Raw genomic sequence first — 20,012 nt, 5'->3', positions numbered from 1 at the left:
GGTTTATACACAAATGTTGGATTACATAAAGTATGGATACTGGCCTTTGACAATCACCGATAATGTCTTTTTTAAAGTCAGGTGATTTTTTAAACCAGAAATACTAACCCAGCACAAACAAAGCTGCACACACTTACATACACCGGTATACATTCAGCTTTTATGTCAATATGTAGACTTTTTTATGTGTCGGATTTATGGGCATGCAGCTTGCCATACTAACACAATTTGCTGATTTATATTGTTGAAGGTGTTCCATTAACATTTTAGCAGATGATAAAAATCGCAGCGGTGTTAAGATAAACAAATTTTAAACCTTGTCGGTACTTGATAAACAGCAGTAAAGATTGTATTCCTTTTTATTATTTTGTGTGTGTGAACCATAAGGACCATTTTATAGTCCCACACTGCAGAAGTGTTCGTACATCATTGCGGCAACCTCACATAATTTCAAAATTACCGTCTTACTAGATAGACCTACAGCAGCAGTGTTACTCATAGTGTTTGGGGAACAAAGTAATACTATATGGCCTTTGTGACCCCCTCCCCCCCCCCCCCCCCAAGAAAAAGAAGAAGGGAGAAACAGGTTTGGAAATGATATCAGATAGAGCCCGATTTGATAGTCTGCCTAACCACAGAAGGTAGAGCCTATAAGATTAACCACAAAAGGTAGCTAAGCCTATAATATTAACCACAAAAGGTAGCTAAGCCTATAATATTAACCACAAAAGGTAGCTGAGCCTATAATATTATGCTAACCAGAATAAGGTTACCAGTTGATAAACCAATACACTTATACATGTACCATCTGTGGCGAGTTGCCAATCAGCACCATGCTTCAGAAAATTGTTGAGCATTATTATGTCCAGTTCTATTAGATTGGTCTCTGATACCTTAAGTTGTTTGTGTAAAGTTATGATTTTCTGTCATTAATATCAATGTATTTGTTTTGGTTTTTCACCTGGTAGACGTAATCTGCAGTCTTTCAACAGGTTCAAGGTTACAACTTTCATTCAAATCAAGCAGGATATTTCACAGAGGCAACGAGGGCGATTGCCTCAATGCCCCCTAGTCATTGCCTTCAAGCCCTTAAAACGCTCCAGTACAAATTTGCAAGGAGAAAATGCTTTGCAGACGATTTCACGAAACGCTAGCATTAATCCTATCCCAAGTTAGGAGGAGTAACCCCTCCTAACTTAGGATTGGTTTTACGTCTTTGGATATGAAGCGTAACTCATCCTAAGTCCTAAGACTAATTATAAGTTAGGAAGAGTTTGGTGAAATCGACAGCAGGTGCCCTTGCCTTTCATTCAAAAACGAAGGCCTGCAAATCCTAACCAAAATGCCGTCCCCACCTTAGTGGGCTCAACACCCAACTGCATGATTCAGCCTGACAGAATACAATCTGTTAAACATCAGATAAAACTAATCGTAAATTGCCCCTCAGTATCTAACAGAAATACAGTGCAACAGTGTAACAGTGCAACAGAAATATTCCAGCATTGTTTACGTAATCTTTGGTATGGTACCTTCTTATATCAGAGCACATCTTGTTTGCCTGTCAATTTCTCTGAACCTGTAAGGCCCCCCCAAAAAATATATATTATGTTTAGCATCTTGCATTTTTGAAGAAAAAGGAAGGAAGGCTTTTTTTTTTTCTATTCTATTCTATCTAAGATCGTTAAAACATATCCTGTTTTTTTTTTCAATAAAAAGAAAAAGAGAAAAAAGAGGCAGCCTCTTAAAAGGAAACGAGCGGGGATGGTAAACATGTTTTTTATTTAGCCTAAAGTTCAGGGGCTGTTTGCCAAGTGGCTTACGTGTATTACGCCAAAATCGGGGAAGGTATTAATAGGAGAACAAATACTTTTTGGGGTAGCAAACCTACGCTCTTGAGATAATTCAAGCTCATGTAGTTGTGGTTTGTTAATCGTATCAAAGTTGCTGATAAAATGTGTACGTGTGTACTATTGGATTGATTGTATATAGGATAATAGTACTCCTGTTTAAAGATGATAACGGGGACCTCTGGATCAAGTCCTGCTCTTGTTATTTTTTATTTGAGTTTTTTAAATTCTGAAAACTAAATATTACAGTCAGTTTTATGTGGTATAGTATTTGAAACTCAAATCATGCCCCCTTTTAGGTCATATTAACTTTGGTTTTTACCCATACACCGATGTGTGTTAGCACTGTATACTCAGCAAGGGTCGTGGGTTCGAATCCCACCCGAGTAACATGCCTGTGATATTTTTTCACAGGACTCGGGGTAAGTACTGAGCATACAGTGCTAACACACATCGGTGTATGGGTAAAAATTCTTTATCCCGATGCAAATTTAACATCTCTTATATCGTTGCGGTACCCGCTGCAAAAGCATAGGATTTGAACTGCCTCTAGCTACCGCGCAACCTCGGTAGTCTAGTTGGTATGACACTGCTCTAGAATTGCAAGGGTCGTAAGTTCGAATCCCACCCGAGTAACATGCCTGTGATATTTTGTCACAGGACTCGGGAAAGTACTGAGTATACAGTGCTAACACACATCGGTGTATGGGTAAAAACCAAAGTAAATATTCTTTATCCCCGATGCAAATTTAACATCTCTTATACCCTTTAAAGTCCCTCTGATGCTGCTTCCCAGGTTGTAACGTAAACTTGGGTGTGATCCCTGGCTATACGGCAGTTGCAGGTTGAATGGTTACCGACTGGCGCCCGAACAATGGTATTGCCACTAACGGGGAGACTACCAACAAAAGGCTAGATAGCTTAATTGGTAGAGCGGCTGGTGCGCTAATCTGGATGTCCTAGGTCCAAGTCCAGTTCTAGTCAATTTGTCTTTGGTTCAATCCAAAATTGTGTTTACCCGACTGGTTAAAGTTTTTAAAAAAATCCCAGCCGGTTTGGTGGTTTATTACTTGATCTATAATACAAATGCTCAAACCATGTTGCTCTATTCTCTAACAGTGTAAGTGTGTGGATGACCATCCAATGCAATCTAGACCATACATTCACTGCGTAAGTAAACAAACAAAAAAGTTCCCTTTCCCCCCATTGAATTTGTCAATGACACAGAAAGTCAATACTTTTTTTGAAGTTCACAGACTTGGATTTAATGTTATCTGAAACAGATACGGGCTTGTGCAGTCATGGTTGAAGTTTTCAGCATTGGATATCAACCCTCAGGCATACATGTAAATGCACAGATTAATTCTAATGTTCTATTGTACCATGTACCGATTGTCTTTGTTTGGTTGTTGGGACCGGCTGTGTAGTGGAAACGCAGTCTGTATTGCAACCAATTTGCCCACCTTCAAAGCTTTCACAGCATAAATAATGCTATTTAATACTGTATATTATATGTAAGGTCAGGATATTTGAGCTTTTTCCCAGTAATAGTTTAGAGGTTTGATTTCAAACACCATTTAGGTTTGATTTCATGCTGGTACCTTCAACTCAAGGAATTTTGTTTCAAAGTGATTGCTTCCGAATTTGCTCATCGTGTACAAAAAGTGTACACAAATAACAAATAGCAAATTTGATAGCAAGATACCAGTCTTAAGACTTGTATTCTTGTTAATTTGTATTAAGTGCGTGGTGATCTTGATCAAAAAGCATCGTATGAATGTTTACAATTGTTATGTAAATGTTTAAGATGAAAATTGTGTGGAGGCAGTTATGGTCAGGCGACCTTGTTCATGGGTAGAAACAGGCCCAGTGAGCCTAGCATCACCAGTAGAAGTCAGAGTTTCAGACTGGAGAGATAGTGCTTCCTTGCGAAAAAGGCAAAAGGGAAGGCAATGCCCGATTAGTCAGTCTATATGTACACTGTATGAATGATTGACAGGTTAGATAATGAAATACTGACAGGTTGAGCAATAGTTACATGTTCTTAATTGAGTTGAGTAGCAGTGAAGGGTTTTGACTTGAAACCCTGGTGATTTATGTGCAACAAACTACAGGCCTCTATTGGTGCACAACTCAAGGTTTCACCACATCAGACAGTTGTTTCTCTTTGCTATTCAAACTGAAAATTAAGTGGATGTATGCAGCACCGACACCTACAAAAGCCTTTTGTGGAATTGCAAAGTTCTGGAAATTGTTGTTTTGATTTCGCTGTTGTTAAACGCCGGCATCTCTCGCAAACCACTTTTTTTTCAGTTAATTGGCATTTCTGATTTACAGGGAGTTGGGTAATTGCTTAATGCACCAAATGGTAGGGTTCAGAAGGGTGTGATCGGTTGTGACCTCGCAGTGAGGATGGGTTCTTTTGTACCCAGTTTTTGAGGTTGAGTTGGCATGGGTGCCTCATGGGAGGGGGTCCATCAGGATGCAAGGCTTGTGTAGTGGAACATGAGTGGAAGAAGAGGCTAAGTTTTAGGGATTTGTGTAGCCTTGATTCAAGGCTGTGGGATAGCTTCTGCTTTTCTTACAAAACATTAAATCTTAATGCTGGCCACTCAATATGATGCACAGCAACCAACATACTTGAAAAAAAGTTTGCTGCGCTCTCACCATGAACTTGTACAGTGCTTGTTCCAGTAGCCCCCACAATCACACATCGCTTGCACCATAGAGCAATATGCTTGTACCTACAGGCCTGACTCACAGCCTTGATGATCTTGGTAGTCTAGGAGGTCTTGCGGCCTTGTTCATGGTAATGAGCATGATGTACTTGATACAAAAGCTCTTGTTATACCTCGGTGACAAATTGTGAATTTTGATTGGTCAAGAATCGCATGACGTGATGTGATACAAAAAGACATGTACTATGGCTAAGGATGCACCCTACTGTTATGCGTAGCGCGCATCCTAAGCCATGGTACATGCGTTTTTGTTTACCAGTGTACATTACCATGATTGTTCCCACCATTGATCGCTTTCCAGCGCTTTGTGCGATTCAGCCGCTGGTTCGAGGGAACAGTGAAGAATTGTTTCTTCGACAATCAATGGTATGTGATTGGCTATTAAGAATGATGTATTAATCACAGCAGACTAATTTGCATATAAATATCCACTCACCTACTCACTTTTTGCACTGGACTCAAAAAGTTACCCGTTTGCTCAGTTAGTTTAACCCCCACAACAAAATCCAATGTGAACATGGCTTTGTAACCCACTCCCATGCTCCCAAATGTCTAATTATTGTCAAGTCAGTTTGGAACCCATCACCCCAAAGCTTATCAGTCCTGAGGCTTTCCCCCCTTAACTATTTAATCACCAGGGCCTATCAGGGGATGTTGATAACTGTGATTAGATGAGTGTTATCAGGTTGAGTTGATTGACAGGTGATGATGATTGTCACAAGATCAAGCAGAAGCTCTGGATTATGTGGACTTTTGTGTTTAACCTGATTCACAGAGATTGATCCGAACTACCTCCATGCTCTCAAGTAGTATGCCTAATTAAAAAGTCCGGCCGTCAATTTCACCAAACTCTTCCTAACTTAGGAATCATCTTAGGACTTAGGACGGGTTCAATTCTGTATCCAAGTACGTAGGACGAATTGAACTCATCATAAGTTAGGACGGGTTGCTCATCCTAACTCGAGCTAGGATTAATCCTAGCGTTTCGTGAAATCGGCCCCAGGCCTGGTACTTCATGGGGGCAATGAGGGCGATTGCCCCCTTGCCCCTTGGTCATTTCCTTGGTGCCTTTGAAACGTCTAGTCGGCAATTTCCTCATAGGGTGCCCTTTACCAAGGAGAAAATGCCCTGGTGCCCTTGCCCTTTCAAAAATGAAGCACAGGCCTGTTAATAAATTCCCGGGTTCTTGATCATCTCTTAGCATATTGGGGCGATATGCTCCAATTACTGGCTGGTCCTTTGAAAATTGTGGGCTGATGCGTGACAACTGCAAACGTTATAAAACTTCTTATTTTTTATTTTTTATTGACATTCAAAGGCAGGGAAACATTTTTGTTAATTGACAAAGACCAGTATTCTCACTTGTGTATCCCAATGGGCCCTATATGCATAAAATAAACCTGTGAGCTCAATTGATCATCAAAGTTGCAAGAAAATAATGAAAGAAAGAAAAACACCCTTGTTGCATAGAATCGTTGGCTTCTGAGATTTTAAAGTTGTGGGTGAATATTACGTCTTTATCTAAAACTACTTTACTTAAAAGTGGGTGAAATCTTACATTACAATGCTTTATATTATTAATGCACACAAAAAATAGGGGGCAAAAGAGAAGACAAATGTCAAAATATTTCTCTGACCACAGTCCTGGTAGAGAAATATTTGACGCTTGTGTTCTCTTCCATCTGTCTCTTACATCTTGGTCCACATCACTAGGTCTGAATGTGACTCCTCTCTAGAGACTTTGTGGAATGTTGAGCCACTTTCAACATTGTGTATCTTGATGCATTGGGTGCTCCTTATGAAAACAATGTTGTTTACACCTTGGTAGAAATATTTATGTTGTTTCTTGGTGACTGGACACTGCAAGTGTACACAATGGTTTGTTATAGGGGGTCTCTTTCATGCACAAAGTCGTTCGATTCCTGCAATTGACGTTTGTTTACGGGCGTAAATTGCTCATAAAATTGGTGGGTATCCACTGCATGGTTTATATTATTCTCTATGGTAACATTCATGGATCGTGTTGATAATGTGTCATCGCTGATGTTCACCAAGAGTGAAAGGTCAGCAGGGACAAAGTGTGTACAAAGTTGTCAACGGGGCCCAATTTCATAGAGCTGCTTAGCACAAAAATTTGCTTAGCAGGAAATTTCTTCCTTGACAAAAACAGGATTACCAATCAAAAAAAAACTTCCACGCGATTTTCAGGATAAGCAAACAACAAGCAATATGCAACAAACTATTGGTTATCCTGTTTTTATCAAGGAAGAAATTTCATGCTAAGCAAATTTTTGTGCTTAGCTGCTCTATGAAATTGGGCCCTGATCATTGCATTGGTAGATCTTTTGGCAGATATTTAAACCATAGTTAATTCTAAGCTAGGGGCTTTTGTAGTTTATTAATAGAAATGTTGTTAGTTTCTACCTCCATGGTTATTTATAAACCATGATAATTCTAACTGGTTTAAATAACTACCTTATGGTTTAAACAACCACCAAAATGTCTACCAATGAACAGCATCAAAGAGTGTCATGGCATTTTTGAAGCCAGTCTCTGTAGTTCTATTAAAGGAACACGTTGCCTTGGATCGGACGAGTTGGTCAAAACAAAAGCGTTTGTAACCGTTTTTTATAAAATGCATATGGTTGGAAAGATGTTATAAAAGTAGAATACAATGATCCACACAAGTTTGCCTCGAAATTGCGTGGTTTTCCTTCTACTGTGCGAACTAACATGGTCGGCCATTTATGGGAGTCAAAATTTTGACCCCCATAAATGGCCGACGTGTTAGTCGATGAGGTAAAAGGAAAACCACGCAATTTCGAGGCATGTTTGTGTGGATCATTGTATTCTACTTTTACAACATCTTTCTACCCATATGCATTTTATAAAAAACGGTTACAAACGCTTTTCAAAGACCAACTCGACTGATCCAAGGCAACGTGTTCCTTTAAGTATTAAGTAAGCTTTTTTATATAATTTTTGCACCTGTTTTTTCCATTAGAACTGTTACCTGATGGTTTTCTTGGGTTCTGTCTTAGGCTACCACATGGTACAGTGTAACAAGCTTTTGAGAAAGATTCTGCTACTTTGAAACGTCTGGCCACTAACTATTTTTGCATTTCATATTTTTTTTGAAATTACATCATGCACATTTTGTATCAAAACAAATTAACACAAATAAAAACCACTCATAAAAAAAACATTAGACTTTGCACCCATTTGAATATCTTGTGTGAGACACATCTTGTTTACTGACCCCGAACTCCAGTCAGTATGAATAAGTTCCAGATCAAAAGAAAAAGTAGGTGTGTCACATAGTGTCAAAGATCCCTGCGGATTGCTTGCCCTATTTCCTATATGTGTATTTACACAGGCGATGTCCAAACATGAGTACACACTTGTTTACCTATCTGTGCATGCACATTGACATTGTGATCGTAAATACTTCAATGGATGATATAACATTATAAGAATGTGTCTGACAGTGTAAAAGTGTCATTTGCTTGGGAGTGTTTGTTTGTTGTCTGGCAAACAAAAATAGTTCCATGGTTTTTACACAACGGCTCTTTTCAGAGCCAACGCATGACTTCTCCAAGAAGAGAGTTACATAACATGAGTGTAGGAACAAACACTCAAATTTGAGTATTCTACAGCTGTCATCAACATTACTTTTAAAAGGTATTCACAAAATCAAACTTGTTGAGGAACTTGTGGTATCTTATCTTTATATAGGCCTACATTATTATTTTTTATTTTATTTTAAAGAGTAAGTTAATTTCCCATATTTTACTGTTAAACTCACCATGCAAACAACCGGTGAGAATTTCATGGCAAAGGTTTTATTGTACAGTGGTGAACTGTCAGGCATGTTCCGAAGTTGATGAGTACAGTTGGGTTTTCAAATGCTGTTTTCTCCACTCTAACAGTTATTTCAGATGGAGGCATAGGTCTCTTGGGGGATTCGGATACCGATATGAACCTTATAATGATCGAGTTTTCAGACTGACGCCAATCAATTATATATTTTTCGTTGATAAAACTGTACTTTGTCTTCGAGAAATGCGGTTATGTGAACTATTTGTGAGTTCATGTGGTTAACATTTAGGCATCCACAGGAAAGAGAGGATGTTTTTAGGGCAAGGTAATTGCTTGCCCTATTGATGATTACACCACCACTCTTAGATTAGATGCACTTGCTCTGGTGCTGATCGAGTGCAGATGTCTGGTGGAAAATTCTCTATCTTTTTAAAACACCAGGTGCTCTTTTGGAGGGGGGGGGGCTGCGTGAGGGGTCCCAAAAAACAAGGTCTGAATTGGCAAGAAACTTGATGTGCTCGATGAGGTGTTGGTAAAATGGTTTTACAGCCTGTGTTGGGAAAACATGAGAAGAGAACATCAATCAACAAATCTATGTAGTTTTGTTTATCTGGTAAAAAAAAAATCACAAGGGGAGCTGTTAATCCAGAGGGCATTGGTTCAAGTCCCGCTCGGTACATTTTTCTTTGTTTAAACTCTAATTTTTTTAATTTTTTTTTTTTTTTTTTGTGAATTTACTAAAGCCCACAAAGCTAAACAAACTTCTGTTAGTAAGCAAAACTTAGCAGGAAACCAGTCACAGACGGTGCATGTGAAATGGCTTTTTGGCTGGTAACCTTATTCCAGTAAGCGAAACTGTTGAATGTGCTCATTGAAGATGAGATAACTTCAAAAATTCCGCTTCAAACACAGAATATAAATAATTCAGCCATGGAACCAATTTTGTGGCACTGATGAACAGCGAAACATAATACAGCATTCACCAGAACATACCATGTTTTACAATTTCAGCGTGTTTCATTGATTTAGAAAGAATTCTTGTTGCTTCTAAATTGAAATTGCATGGGCTTCAAATTTCTGATTAAGGAATTTGTTGGGGGGTTAAAAACAAAAAAAATGTTAATGGTTATTCTAAGCAAAGAACATTCTTAGCATGGGGAAAAACAGAGCCATTAAAAGATAACTTGCCATTATCAAGCAATTTGGAAGTGGAGAAATAATTGGGTTATTTGGGCTACAAGGTCTTCTATAATGGGAAAAACATCCTGGCAAGCCAAACCATCCTTATCATGTGTTTGGGATTGATGATTATCAAATAGAACATTGATTTCCTTTCTCTTCAGGAATCTCATTTATTTTAAAAACAAAAGTTTCTTCTTTTTTAAAGGGGGGTGACCAAAGATTTTTTTTTACTAGAGTGGAGTTTGAACCTGTGACCGCCAGGACAAAATGCCGGTACTCAAGCAACTCAACTATCTAGACTTTGAAATGTCTGTCTCCCTTTTTTGTCTTAGTTCGTAGCGACCGAAATTGGTTCGTTCATGTCACTGAATACAATGCTTCTTCGGTGCCCCAGACAGTTTAGGAATATGGATCATACAACCTGTAACTTTGGTATGTAGCCAAGGATCACACCCACATTTTTCACAAGTTGTGTCCTGAAGTTGGGAATTAATTTACTCTGAATAAAAATTCATGCACTTTCCCTTTAACTTGTTATGTACTGACTGCCAAATAGTTCACTATCACCTTCACTGACAGTTGCTAGGTGTCAGCAACATCCCCTGTATTATGTAACCACCAAGGGTCCAATTCATTGCTTAAATTACATCTAGGGTACTAGTTTAGACTGTAGCCACTATTTGACCTTGTGTTAAGGACAGTGTTGTTTACCCTGAGACCTAATGATAAAACAGTGGTCTGGTGACAACTGCAGTAGGAGTGGCACTTAAAAGGAACACGTTGCCTTGGATCGGACGAGTTGGTCAAAACAAAAGCGTTTGTAGCCGTTTTTTATAAAATGCATATGGTTGGAAAGATGTTTTAAAAGTAGAATACAATGATCCACACAAGTTTGCCTCGAAATTGCGTGGTTTTCCTTACTGTGCGAACTAACATGGTCGGCCATTTATGGGAGTCAAAATTTTGACCACCATAAATGGCCGACGTGTTAGTCGACAAGGTAAAAGGAAAACTACGCAATTTCGAGGCATGTTTGTGTGGATCATTGTATTCTACTTTTACAACATCTTTCTACCCATATGCATTTTATAAAAAACGGTTACAAACGCTTTTCAAAGACCAACTCGACCAATCCAAGGCAACGTGTTCCTTTAAAGGGTTGTGATACTTTTTGTATCAAGTTTTGGTCTTGACATGAATCCCTACTCACTGTGAATGAAAATGTATGTCATATAATTTACCTACAGAAGTTACAGCTTCATTAGTCGTAAAGTTTGTGAGAAAAAAAGTGAGAATCTCGTTAATCGTTTATTGTTAAAATATAAAATACTTTATTGTTGTGAAATTGTTTTAATCGTTACTTCACAAATTAAGCGCCTCAGCAAATAATTTTTTAAGAGAAGCTTTCTGCCATCATTATATTTGAACCATGTTAGTTAAATTTAAAAGTGTGGAGGTTTGTGTTTTGTGTCATACAAAAAGTGCCCAAACCCTTTAAAGGCAGGGCGATTCAAAATATTTTCTAATAATAGGATAGAAGACTTTGAGTTGTAAGAGGAGCCAGAAATATCAATTTCATTCTATTAATATTATTAATATCTAATTATTAAAATATAAATATTAGTAAATACATCGACCCTTTGACCTACAATAAGTGCTTAGCCATCCCAAGCCATGAGCCTTATCTTTAGCTTATCCCATCCTGCTGAAGGAGGAGACGGGTTGTATCCTCTCGCTGTCCGGCCTGATCAGTTAACTCTCCTCCAGATCATCTCGGATTTAGTCCCAGGAATTGTAACTTTCCCGAATAATTCTTAAAGGCAAAGTTTACCTTTTGTTTTTGAACCGTTTAAGCTTGGGCGATATCGATTTATTTTATTCACGATATATCGCGATATTCGACATAATCGCGATTAATGAAATTTGACATCATCAGTCTTAAAACTCCAAGTGAAAGTTGTAGAAGAGACAGTCCTAGTATAAGAGAGGTGTTCTAATGACCTATTCTTCTGGTTTTACTCCAAATCTATGGGGTATCAGCTAGCAAATACATCGCGATATTTAATCGATATATTGATATATCGCAATTATCGCCATTAACGCGATATATCGCGATATATCGATATTTCGATTAAAACCAAATCCATCCGATATCGAAATTGTGTCCAAATTAATATCGCGATATTCGATAATATCGTGATATCGCCCAAGCTTAGAACCATTTAATATTTTAATTCTATGTAAATGTTGATGTATATACATTAAAACTAACTTGTGACAATTTCAAAAGGGGTTTGCATTTGTGAATAATTCCTAATAGGAATTCACAGGACGGCTTTGTAGAGGTCACCTGTTCCTTTTCGCCACTCACTGGCTTGGTATTTTTAGCTATTTTGCTTCTTTGTATTATGTATCGATTTGTTTATTTTTATGGCAGTGTAAAGTCTAATCAAACTTAAACTAAAACAATCTGAGAAACATTCTCAGATTCACATGTTGGGGGGGGGGGGGCTAAAAGCTTATATCCTTTTCTAAACGCTTCCCTCTAACCTTCAGGGGGATTAGGGTTTTATCGATCTGGAAAGCTGGAGAAGTTCAAAAAGACTGGTAATGGATGCTTTCCTGGATTTTAATCAACAAGGATGGCATCACAGAGTTCCACTGATAATATGCGGAGATGTTCGTTTATTGTTTGGTAGACAGGGGTACTTTTTTTCACACGTTTAAGAGGAAAGGTTTCTATCACGCGATGACACAAGAAGTCATTCCTCTTCAAACTGATTTGTTTTGGAGATTGTGACATTTGTTTTGCTCAAGTCTTGGCCAGGTTTTTAGGGAGATTGATGCTCGGATTTTCGTTATCTGAAGTGATATTGGCTGCAATTAGGGCATAAAGTTGATTGCAGACCACGGGGCTTTTATAGGGCCTAATGGTTCATTAAGTGACTTGAAATTGTGGTTACTTGTTTGATGGATTGAGGAGGGTCTTTTTTATAAACATGTTTTGTCGGATCCATACATGTGGTTTTGTTTTTCTGCAACCAGTCTAAGTGTGGAATCAATGTTTTTAAAGTTTAGGAAATTGGGCAATTCGCCTGAATCAAGTGATTTTGTTAGAGATGACAAATATATTTATATTAGGAGGGATTTTGACCAAGAAGGTAATGCATTCTGCTCTATTAGAGGATAAAATAAATAATTATAACAACTCTTAAATAGCGCATTTCACAATTACCGTATCAATGCTCTTTACATTAGTGCCCTGGTCATAGGGTTAATAACATCCCTTTTAATGTTTCTCAGCTCCCTTGGGAGTATACAACCTGGGCAACAGTTTATATCGCTCCAAAGGCTTTTTCATTCACAATACCAACCTCTACCCTCACAGGTACCCATTTATACCTCTGGGTGAAGAGAAGCAATTATAGTAAAGTATCTTGCTCAAGGACACAAGTGTCACGACCGGGATTCGAACCCACACTCTGGTGACTTAGCACCAGAACTTGAATTTGATGCTCCTTACCACTCGGCCATGACGCTCTACAGGATAATATCCATGCTTACATCCTTACAGACTGTGAGGGGGCAACCCTGTTTTGTCCCAAGAAGTAGGTGGCAATGTTCCTCGGTCACAGTTGATGTCACAGCCCGAACCGGTTAGGTGTAGTCCTCACCTTCAAGTTGCAAATGGCATTGTGATGTTAGGCAATTTCTCAAAAAAATAAAAAATTTATGAAAAAAAAAGACAGGTTCCATGGGAGGGGAGAGCTTTTACCGAAAGAGAAAAGTGTTGTGCTGACAATGTTGTTTTAACACCAATGGTTTGCAGCACTTAATACAGATCCTATGTTATAAACGTGTTGCACTTTTCTGTGATGGGGGGGGGAACTTCCTAATGTCATGACAACATTAGAAATCAGGTCAGTGGGAATCGCTTACGCTTCCATGGCAGCTGAAATAATTGAACTATCGTTAAACTTTCATGGGGTTAACCTTAGCAGTCGAAACGTGATGAAAAATTCAGTTAGGCTGAGCCATAGTGTCAGAGTCACTAGTAATACCTTTTAAAGCCAGTGGACACTATTGGTAATTGTCAAAGACCAGTCTTCTCACTTGGTGTATCTCAACATATGCATAAAATAACTAACCTGTGAAAATTTGAGCTCAATCGGTCATCAAAGTTGCGAGATAATAATGAGAGAAGAAAACACCTTAGTCACACAAAGTTGTGTGCGTTTAGATGGTTGATTTCGAGACCTCAAGTTCTAATTTTGAGGTCTCGAAATCAAATTCGTGGAAAATTACTTCTATCTCGGAAACTACTCCACTTCAGAGGGAGCCGTTTCTCACAATGTTTTATACTGCCAACCTCTCCCCATTACTCTTTACCAAGTGAGGTTTAATGCTAATAATTATTTTGAGTAATTTCCAATAGTAATTACCAATAGTCCACTGCCTTTAAGGGCTGTGATAGAAATTCTATTTCTCACATTCGTAAAAAAGAAAAGAAAAGTGTAACCAGAATGTGGTAGTGTTGTCCAGAGTTAGCGACTGTGGCTTGATCAAAGCAAGCATTAATAATAACTAGTCTTATATTGTGCTTTATCTATAGGTGTCTCAAAGCACTTGTCATCAATGATTTCCAGACAAGTTTTTTTTTTCGTTTTTGAATTATGAGGCCCATTGATGTAACACCTTGTAGGCCAATAGGGTTTACAAGGTGCCGGAGCGCATTCAGCAGCCACTGCAGAAACACTAGGGCATAGCTAGGGCTCATAACACCCAGGGTAGAGGAGAGGTTTGAGGATGGTGCCCCCTCACTCTTTTTGTCTTCGAAAAAACTTCAAATTATTTTGTTATATTCTAATAATGATTCACTTTGGATTTCATTCATGAATAAAATACTTCCTTCTTCATGGGCGCAGATTTGTGTGTTTGTTGCAGTCAACCATGTGCAGTAACAAGTCAAAGTTTGTGAAATCCTGCATGACCTAGTTTGAAAAACTCGGACACAAAGTGCAAAAGGTGCACTTTTTTCCAGGGGTCTCCAAAACAATATTCACAGCCGCCTAACCGCACCCTTTCGGAAGAGACCAGGCATTTACTGTAACACTTCACAGCGGCAACCTTAACCTCTTCACACTGTGATGGCACAAGTTGCCCAAATGTGAACACCACAGGTGCAAATTCTTAACACCCTTTTTGTTGGCAGGAAATATGTTGTGGATTTAATGTTTCCATCTGACTGGAGTGTAGTACATGGCCTTGTTCACCCCCCCCCCCTCCCTCCCCCCATGCAGGGATTGAGCGCCGACCTTGAACTTCTCTATGTTTTGGAATGTTCTGTTTACTTCAGGATGTTAGGACGCCTGTGAAGAAAAGTTTGTTATGTTGGCGAGATTTTCCACACCCTGAACATCCAGAAGGGAAATGTCTCCCATGTGTCCCTGTTGTTACTGGGAATCACACCCCATGTAACAACACATTCGTGCTTAATGAAGCGTACCTGTAATGTAGAATTTAGAAATTTTGGAGGTGTCCGTTGAAAATTAATTGAATCTCTGACTGCTCTCATATAGTATCAAATAAAATACTTGGGCCCAATTTCATAGAGCTGCTTATGAAAGCAAAACAAGAAGCTAAGCACATCAACATTACATCATGTTTGCTTCAATTATTTCGGTCAAAGCGAGTAAAATACAACACTTTGTAACTCCCTTCCTGAAACTGTGAAACTTTCAAATTCACTTGGCATTATTAAAAAAAAACATTTTGAAATAATCCTAGGTTTTTTTTAACACTCTTTGGTAATATCTGAGTCACAAATCCCTGAGGTGTGTATCTGCTCTCCTTCAAAGAAAGTGATTCATCTGAAGAGAAACTTTAGCCTGCCAACTTTTCTTAAAGATGTGGTGTAGAAACTCCTTGTGTCTGCGTCACTATCTTTGTCCTGCTCCCTGTCGTGTCTTGTTGCCTAATGTTTCCTGTAGGAAGACAGTATTGGGCACATTCACTGTGAAATTCACTCTAATCCATTGAAGCTGGCAACAACTGCAGATGATTGTGTCCTTGGTTGCAATTAAATCTTCAAAAATACCTTCAGGGTGGCTTTAGGGTTCCATCACAAGAAAGATTAAAGTTTTTTTTTTTTGTTTTTTTTTACTACTTGACTTGATTTTTCGGATTTGCAAGTCAGAATTTTTGTTTAAATGTTTGTACTAAGTACCCTTTGCCATTTCGAATTTCACAGGCTAGCATACATCATGTTTTGATTGAAATTGAGACATTACACCTACGTAGCGCCAGGCTGTTTAACCCTTACACAGGATGGGCTGGTGAAATGTCCATTTTATCAACAACAAAAATTCTCTTATGTTGGGAGAGGGGTGAATAAAAACAAAGGAATTCCACTGTGGTTTCTGAGCCCCAAAGCGACACATGCATGTTCCTTGAAAGAAAGGGGCAGGAAGGGGGCTGGAAAGTCAACTGGCAACAATTTGAGGAAAGGGGAAACTGACATGAAGAGGAAATATGATAAGGTTTTGTTTTGGTAGGAGTCTGGACCCTGTTTCTTTATTGGGGTACACCTGAGCAGTTTTGTTTTTGTTCTTTAGGGGTCGGACTTCAAAAAGGGGCACAGTGAAGGTGGATGTGTTCGATTGACTTTTTAAAAAATATACCACAAAGGAAATTGAATGCGAAATTTTAATGAATTTGTGGTAATAGAAAAGAAAATTGATTAGGGTCAGGTTTTGAAGCTGCGTCTTCTGGAAATGTGCAGAGCGGTATTTCTTGCTTGAGCATCAGACTCATTCTTCCATGATTTAAGATTCTAAATATTCAACTAACTAAATATTCAACTAACAAAGTAAGATTTAAAAACTGACCTAACCTTACACCTGGCCAGTGTCCTTTTCTGAAACGTGACAATACTAGATTTTAGTAAAAGCCTTATTAATTACTGTATATTTATCCTTGAGTTGTGTTTGTCTTGGATTTCGGGGTTAAAAAATGTTTAGAATCCGATTGTAGAAATCCTTGATAATATTTGAATAAGTACCAGGTACATTCAGCCAGTTTCCTAAGATGTCAATGAGGTCATTGTGGCATTGTAATAGAATTAAGGTCTTAGTTCAGGATTGCCCTTCAATAATGTTTAACTTTGAAAAAAAAAAACCACTCTTATTTATGCTCAGTGCTGGCGTTTTGCAGAAAAAAACACGGTGGCCTTGTTGGGATTTTAATTCAAGATAGATTCAGACTCTCATGGTGCTGCTTAGTGCTTTAGCATACGCCCTTTACAGTGCTTAATGGGGCTGCCGTCGATTTCACAAAACTCTTCCTAACTTAAGACTAATCTTAGGACTTAGGACGAGTCCCAACCCTGCACTGTAGCATGCGGACCTTAAGATTAATCCTAAGTTAAGGCGAGTTACTCGTCCTAACTCGAGCTAAGACGAGTCCTAAATCTTTGTGAAATCGACCCCTGGTTGGTAAGCACAGAATTCTGCAATGGGCAGAGCTATGACACTGGGCCCTGATGTTTTAGGGTTTGGGCCTACATGTAGCAGAGCAGTTAGGTGAAGAGATTGTGCCTTTGAAAAGCATGGAATTTAAACAGAGTCGAAGTATGTCTTGATAAATATTTTGAAACATTAGGTAGATTAACATGCAATGATGGCCAGTTTAAAAATTGTGAAAAATTGCTTGTTATTCTACATATTTGTTTTCAAAAATTCAAATCTGCGGTTTGGATGGAGGCAAAAAAACTTAAATTTTCATATTTTGTGTTTTTGATAAAGTTCTTAAATTCAATATTGGACATATTAAATTTTTTAATTTTTGAATATTATTGAGACCATTCTCTCAGATAAATCACAAACTTGAAGGAACGTTTTGTATTTCAAAGTCCTTTGAAAAAAGCATTAAGTCCAATGCTCAAACAACACCTTAAAGTAATTGGTGATTTATATATAAATAGCCCTAGTTTTCCCCTTCCCCTTCCCCCTCCCTATATCGGACGTCCTTAAACAGCAAAAAGAAAAGGTCAAATCATACTTATGGTTCGCATAGTTACTTATTCACAAACACTAAAGGACGTGTACTAATCTTCAGGCCCAGTGTGTTTTGTTTACAGTGCTTTTTTGACGATCAACATGAGTTACGTTGGGAGTACGTGTAGGTCATATGTTCTTATCATGTTTAGAAAGGTTATTGAATCATTTTTCAATTGGGTGGGGGGGGGTTTTGAAGCCTAATTTGTTGCCAGAAAGGGGAGTAAACAGGATGAGGTTTCTAAAGGAAAAATATGTTTGAAGGGTACCTCAGACGAACCGTAGAGCAAGGACCAGTCCCATAGGTGGGGCTGTGAATGATGAATAAGTTAACAACGAGGCCCAAAGGGTTGCTGTAGGTCGGGCTGTGAATGATGAATATATGTTAACGAGAAGAAACATAAGGTGGTGTCCGGGAACATGTCTTGGCTAATAATCATGGGTGGACACATTGTGTTTGTCAAATACTAAAATAATTTTTGAGCCAATGACCTCAGATGCAAGATCCAGTTATTGACTATGAAGTTAAGATTTTGTATTCTTAAAGAGGTCCCCAAAGGAAAAATATGTTTATCTTTTAAGTTGCCAAGTTTAACCATAGAGCAAGGATCAGGCTCAACAGGTTGCTGGAGGTGGGGCTGTGAATGATGAAAGGAACATGCTGTCTGGGAAGGAGCTTTGGGTATCATGGTTGGACGCATTGGGGCTGCGAATAATGAATAAGTAAACAACCAGGCCCAAAGTGTTGCTGGAGGTGGGGCTGTGAATAATGAATAAGTAAACAAGAAGGAGCATGAGGTGGTGCCTGGGAGAGATAGTGGCTGTAATCATGGTTGGACACATTGTGTTTTTCAAACACTAAAATAGTGTTAGAGCCAACGGCCTTAGATATATAATCCAGTCATTGGCTATGTTGTAAAATGATTTAAACAAATTATTCTCGAATGGAAACAAGTCGTCACATCGCCCTTAATTTCAGAAAAAAAACTGCAGATTTTTGTTGTCTTATTATGTTGTTTTTTTTAACAATAGGGCATCATGTACAATGAACATTAAAACTTTGGAAGTTTGAAAGTTGGAAGACTACTAGTCCGATAACCAGCTTCCCAATGCAACTGCAATGTTACACTCTGATTTAGAAGGGACACCAAGGCGATTTGTAAAGATTTATAAATTTTCCAAGTTTGATATTTTCCTGTCGGAAATGTCCCCTGTGATTTAATTCTCCGTGCAGAATTGTATAAAATTGTAATCCTGTTAGGAAGCACGACGTCGTTCCCTTTTAGGCCACAGCACTGATTCTCTAAAAGAAAAACCCCAAGACATCTTAAGATTGTTAGAATAGAACAAAAACCTTCTCAACTAAAGAAAAGTAAATGTCAGTGCTGGTTAAGCTCGGCTAATCTTTCTGGCACTTTTAGGATCTCTGCCAAGAGTTGTGTGGGGGTGTATGGAACTTTATAAGTTTGTTTTCTGGGAATGAGTTGCCGACTCCTCAGGGAATTCTTCAGTTCCTGAAAGGATTAACGATCAGTATGGAGAGATTGAATCTAGATTGAGTGATGTTGTGCAATTGTTAAAGGAACCTTACACTTACAGTATTATTGTGATTTACTAGAATCGGGGATGTAGCAAGGGTTGTGGGTGAAGGGGGGGGGGGCGATACATTAAATAGCCTTCCTTAAATTATGTGTTTGCCCCTGCTTGTTGTCCATTGTGTGCTCTGATCATCTTTAAACCGAAACTGAATCCTGATGCTTAGGCAGAGGTTTACAAGGAGAAGCACACAGGGGAGAAAACTAAAGGGAAGTCCATTGCTCCTTATCAATATTTCTTCTGGTGTTTATTTTCAACAATCCTTCATTTTATTTCAGACTATCGGTTGCGATGGAGTTCTTGGCTCAAACCGCAAAATGGACAAGTGTGGAGTGTGTGGCGGCACTAACACACAGTGTGAAGTCATGTCGGGCGTCTTCACCAGCAACATGGAGCACGGTTATCACAAAGTTATGGTCATACCAACTGGGGCCATGTACATCAACATCACTGAAATTACAAAGAGCAGGAACTATTTGGGTAAGGGGCAAAGCATGGCAATATTTTTAAATTTGTTTTATGGGGGGGGGGGGGGGCTGTCAAATCAAATACTTAAACCTTTACTTGGATTGTTTTTAATTTTGAATCAAAACTCTTTGTTATTGGCAAGTTTGACCCAGTACAGTTTGGTCTAAGAAGTGTGCTGGTATGAAATTAAAAAAATTCAAGGCTTGAAAGTACAGACAAAGCGAACTACTAAATCTTAACCATATCACTTCGGTATTAAAAAATATACATTATTTTTCTGAACTTTTTTGGAATCCCAAAGATCTGCC

The 20,012-nt window shown here is 38.5% G+C and overlaps 1 protein-coding gene across 3 annotated transcripts in view; it reads left to right on the top strand.

Annotated features, from left to right (window-relative positions):
• The window catches only part of LOC139941368 (thrombospondin type-1 domain-containing protein 4-like), a 149,974-nt gene that overhangs the window by 73,411 nt on the left and 56,551 nt on the right, over positions 1 to 20,012 (top strand). For all 3 annotated transcript variants that reach the window (XM_071937829.1, XM_071937828.1, XM_071937830.1), the window contains one exon: positions 19,515 to 19,716. In XM_071937829.1, coding sequence (XP_071793930.1) covers positions 19,515 to 19,716 — 202 coding nt within the window. The remainder of the gene's footprint in view (positions 1 to 19,514; positions 19,717 to 20,012) is intronic.

This window comes from Asterias amurensis, chromosome 9 (genome assembly GCF_032118995.1).
Source record: "Asterias amurensis chromosome 9, ASM3211899v1".
Lineage (NCBI taxonomy): Eukaryota > Metazoa > Echinodermata > Asteroidea > Forcipulatida > Asteriidae > Asterias > Asterias amurensis.
This window is presented reverse-complemented; position numbering and strand designations above follow the sequence as displayed.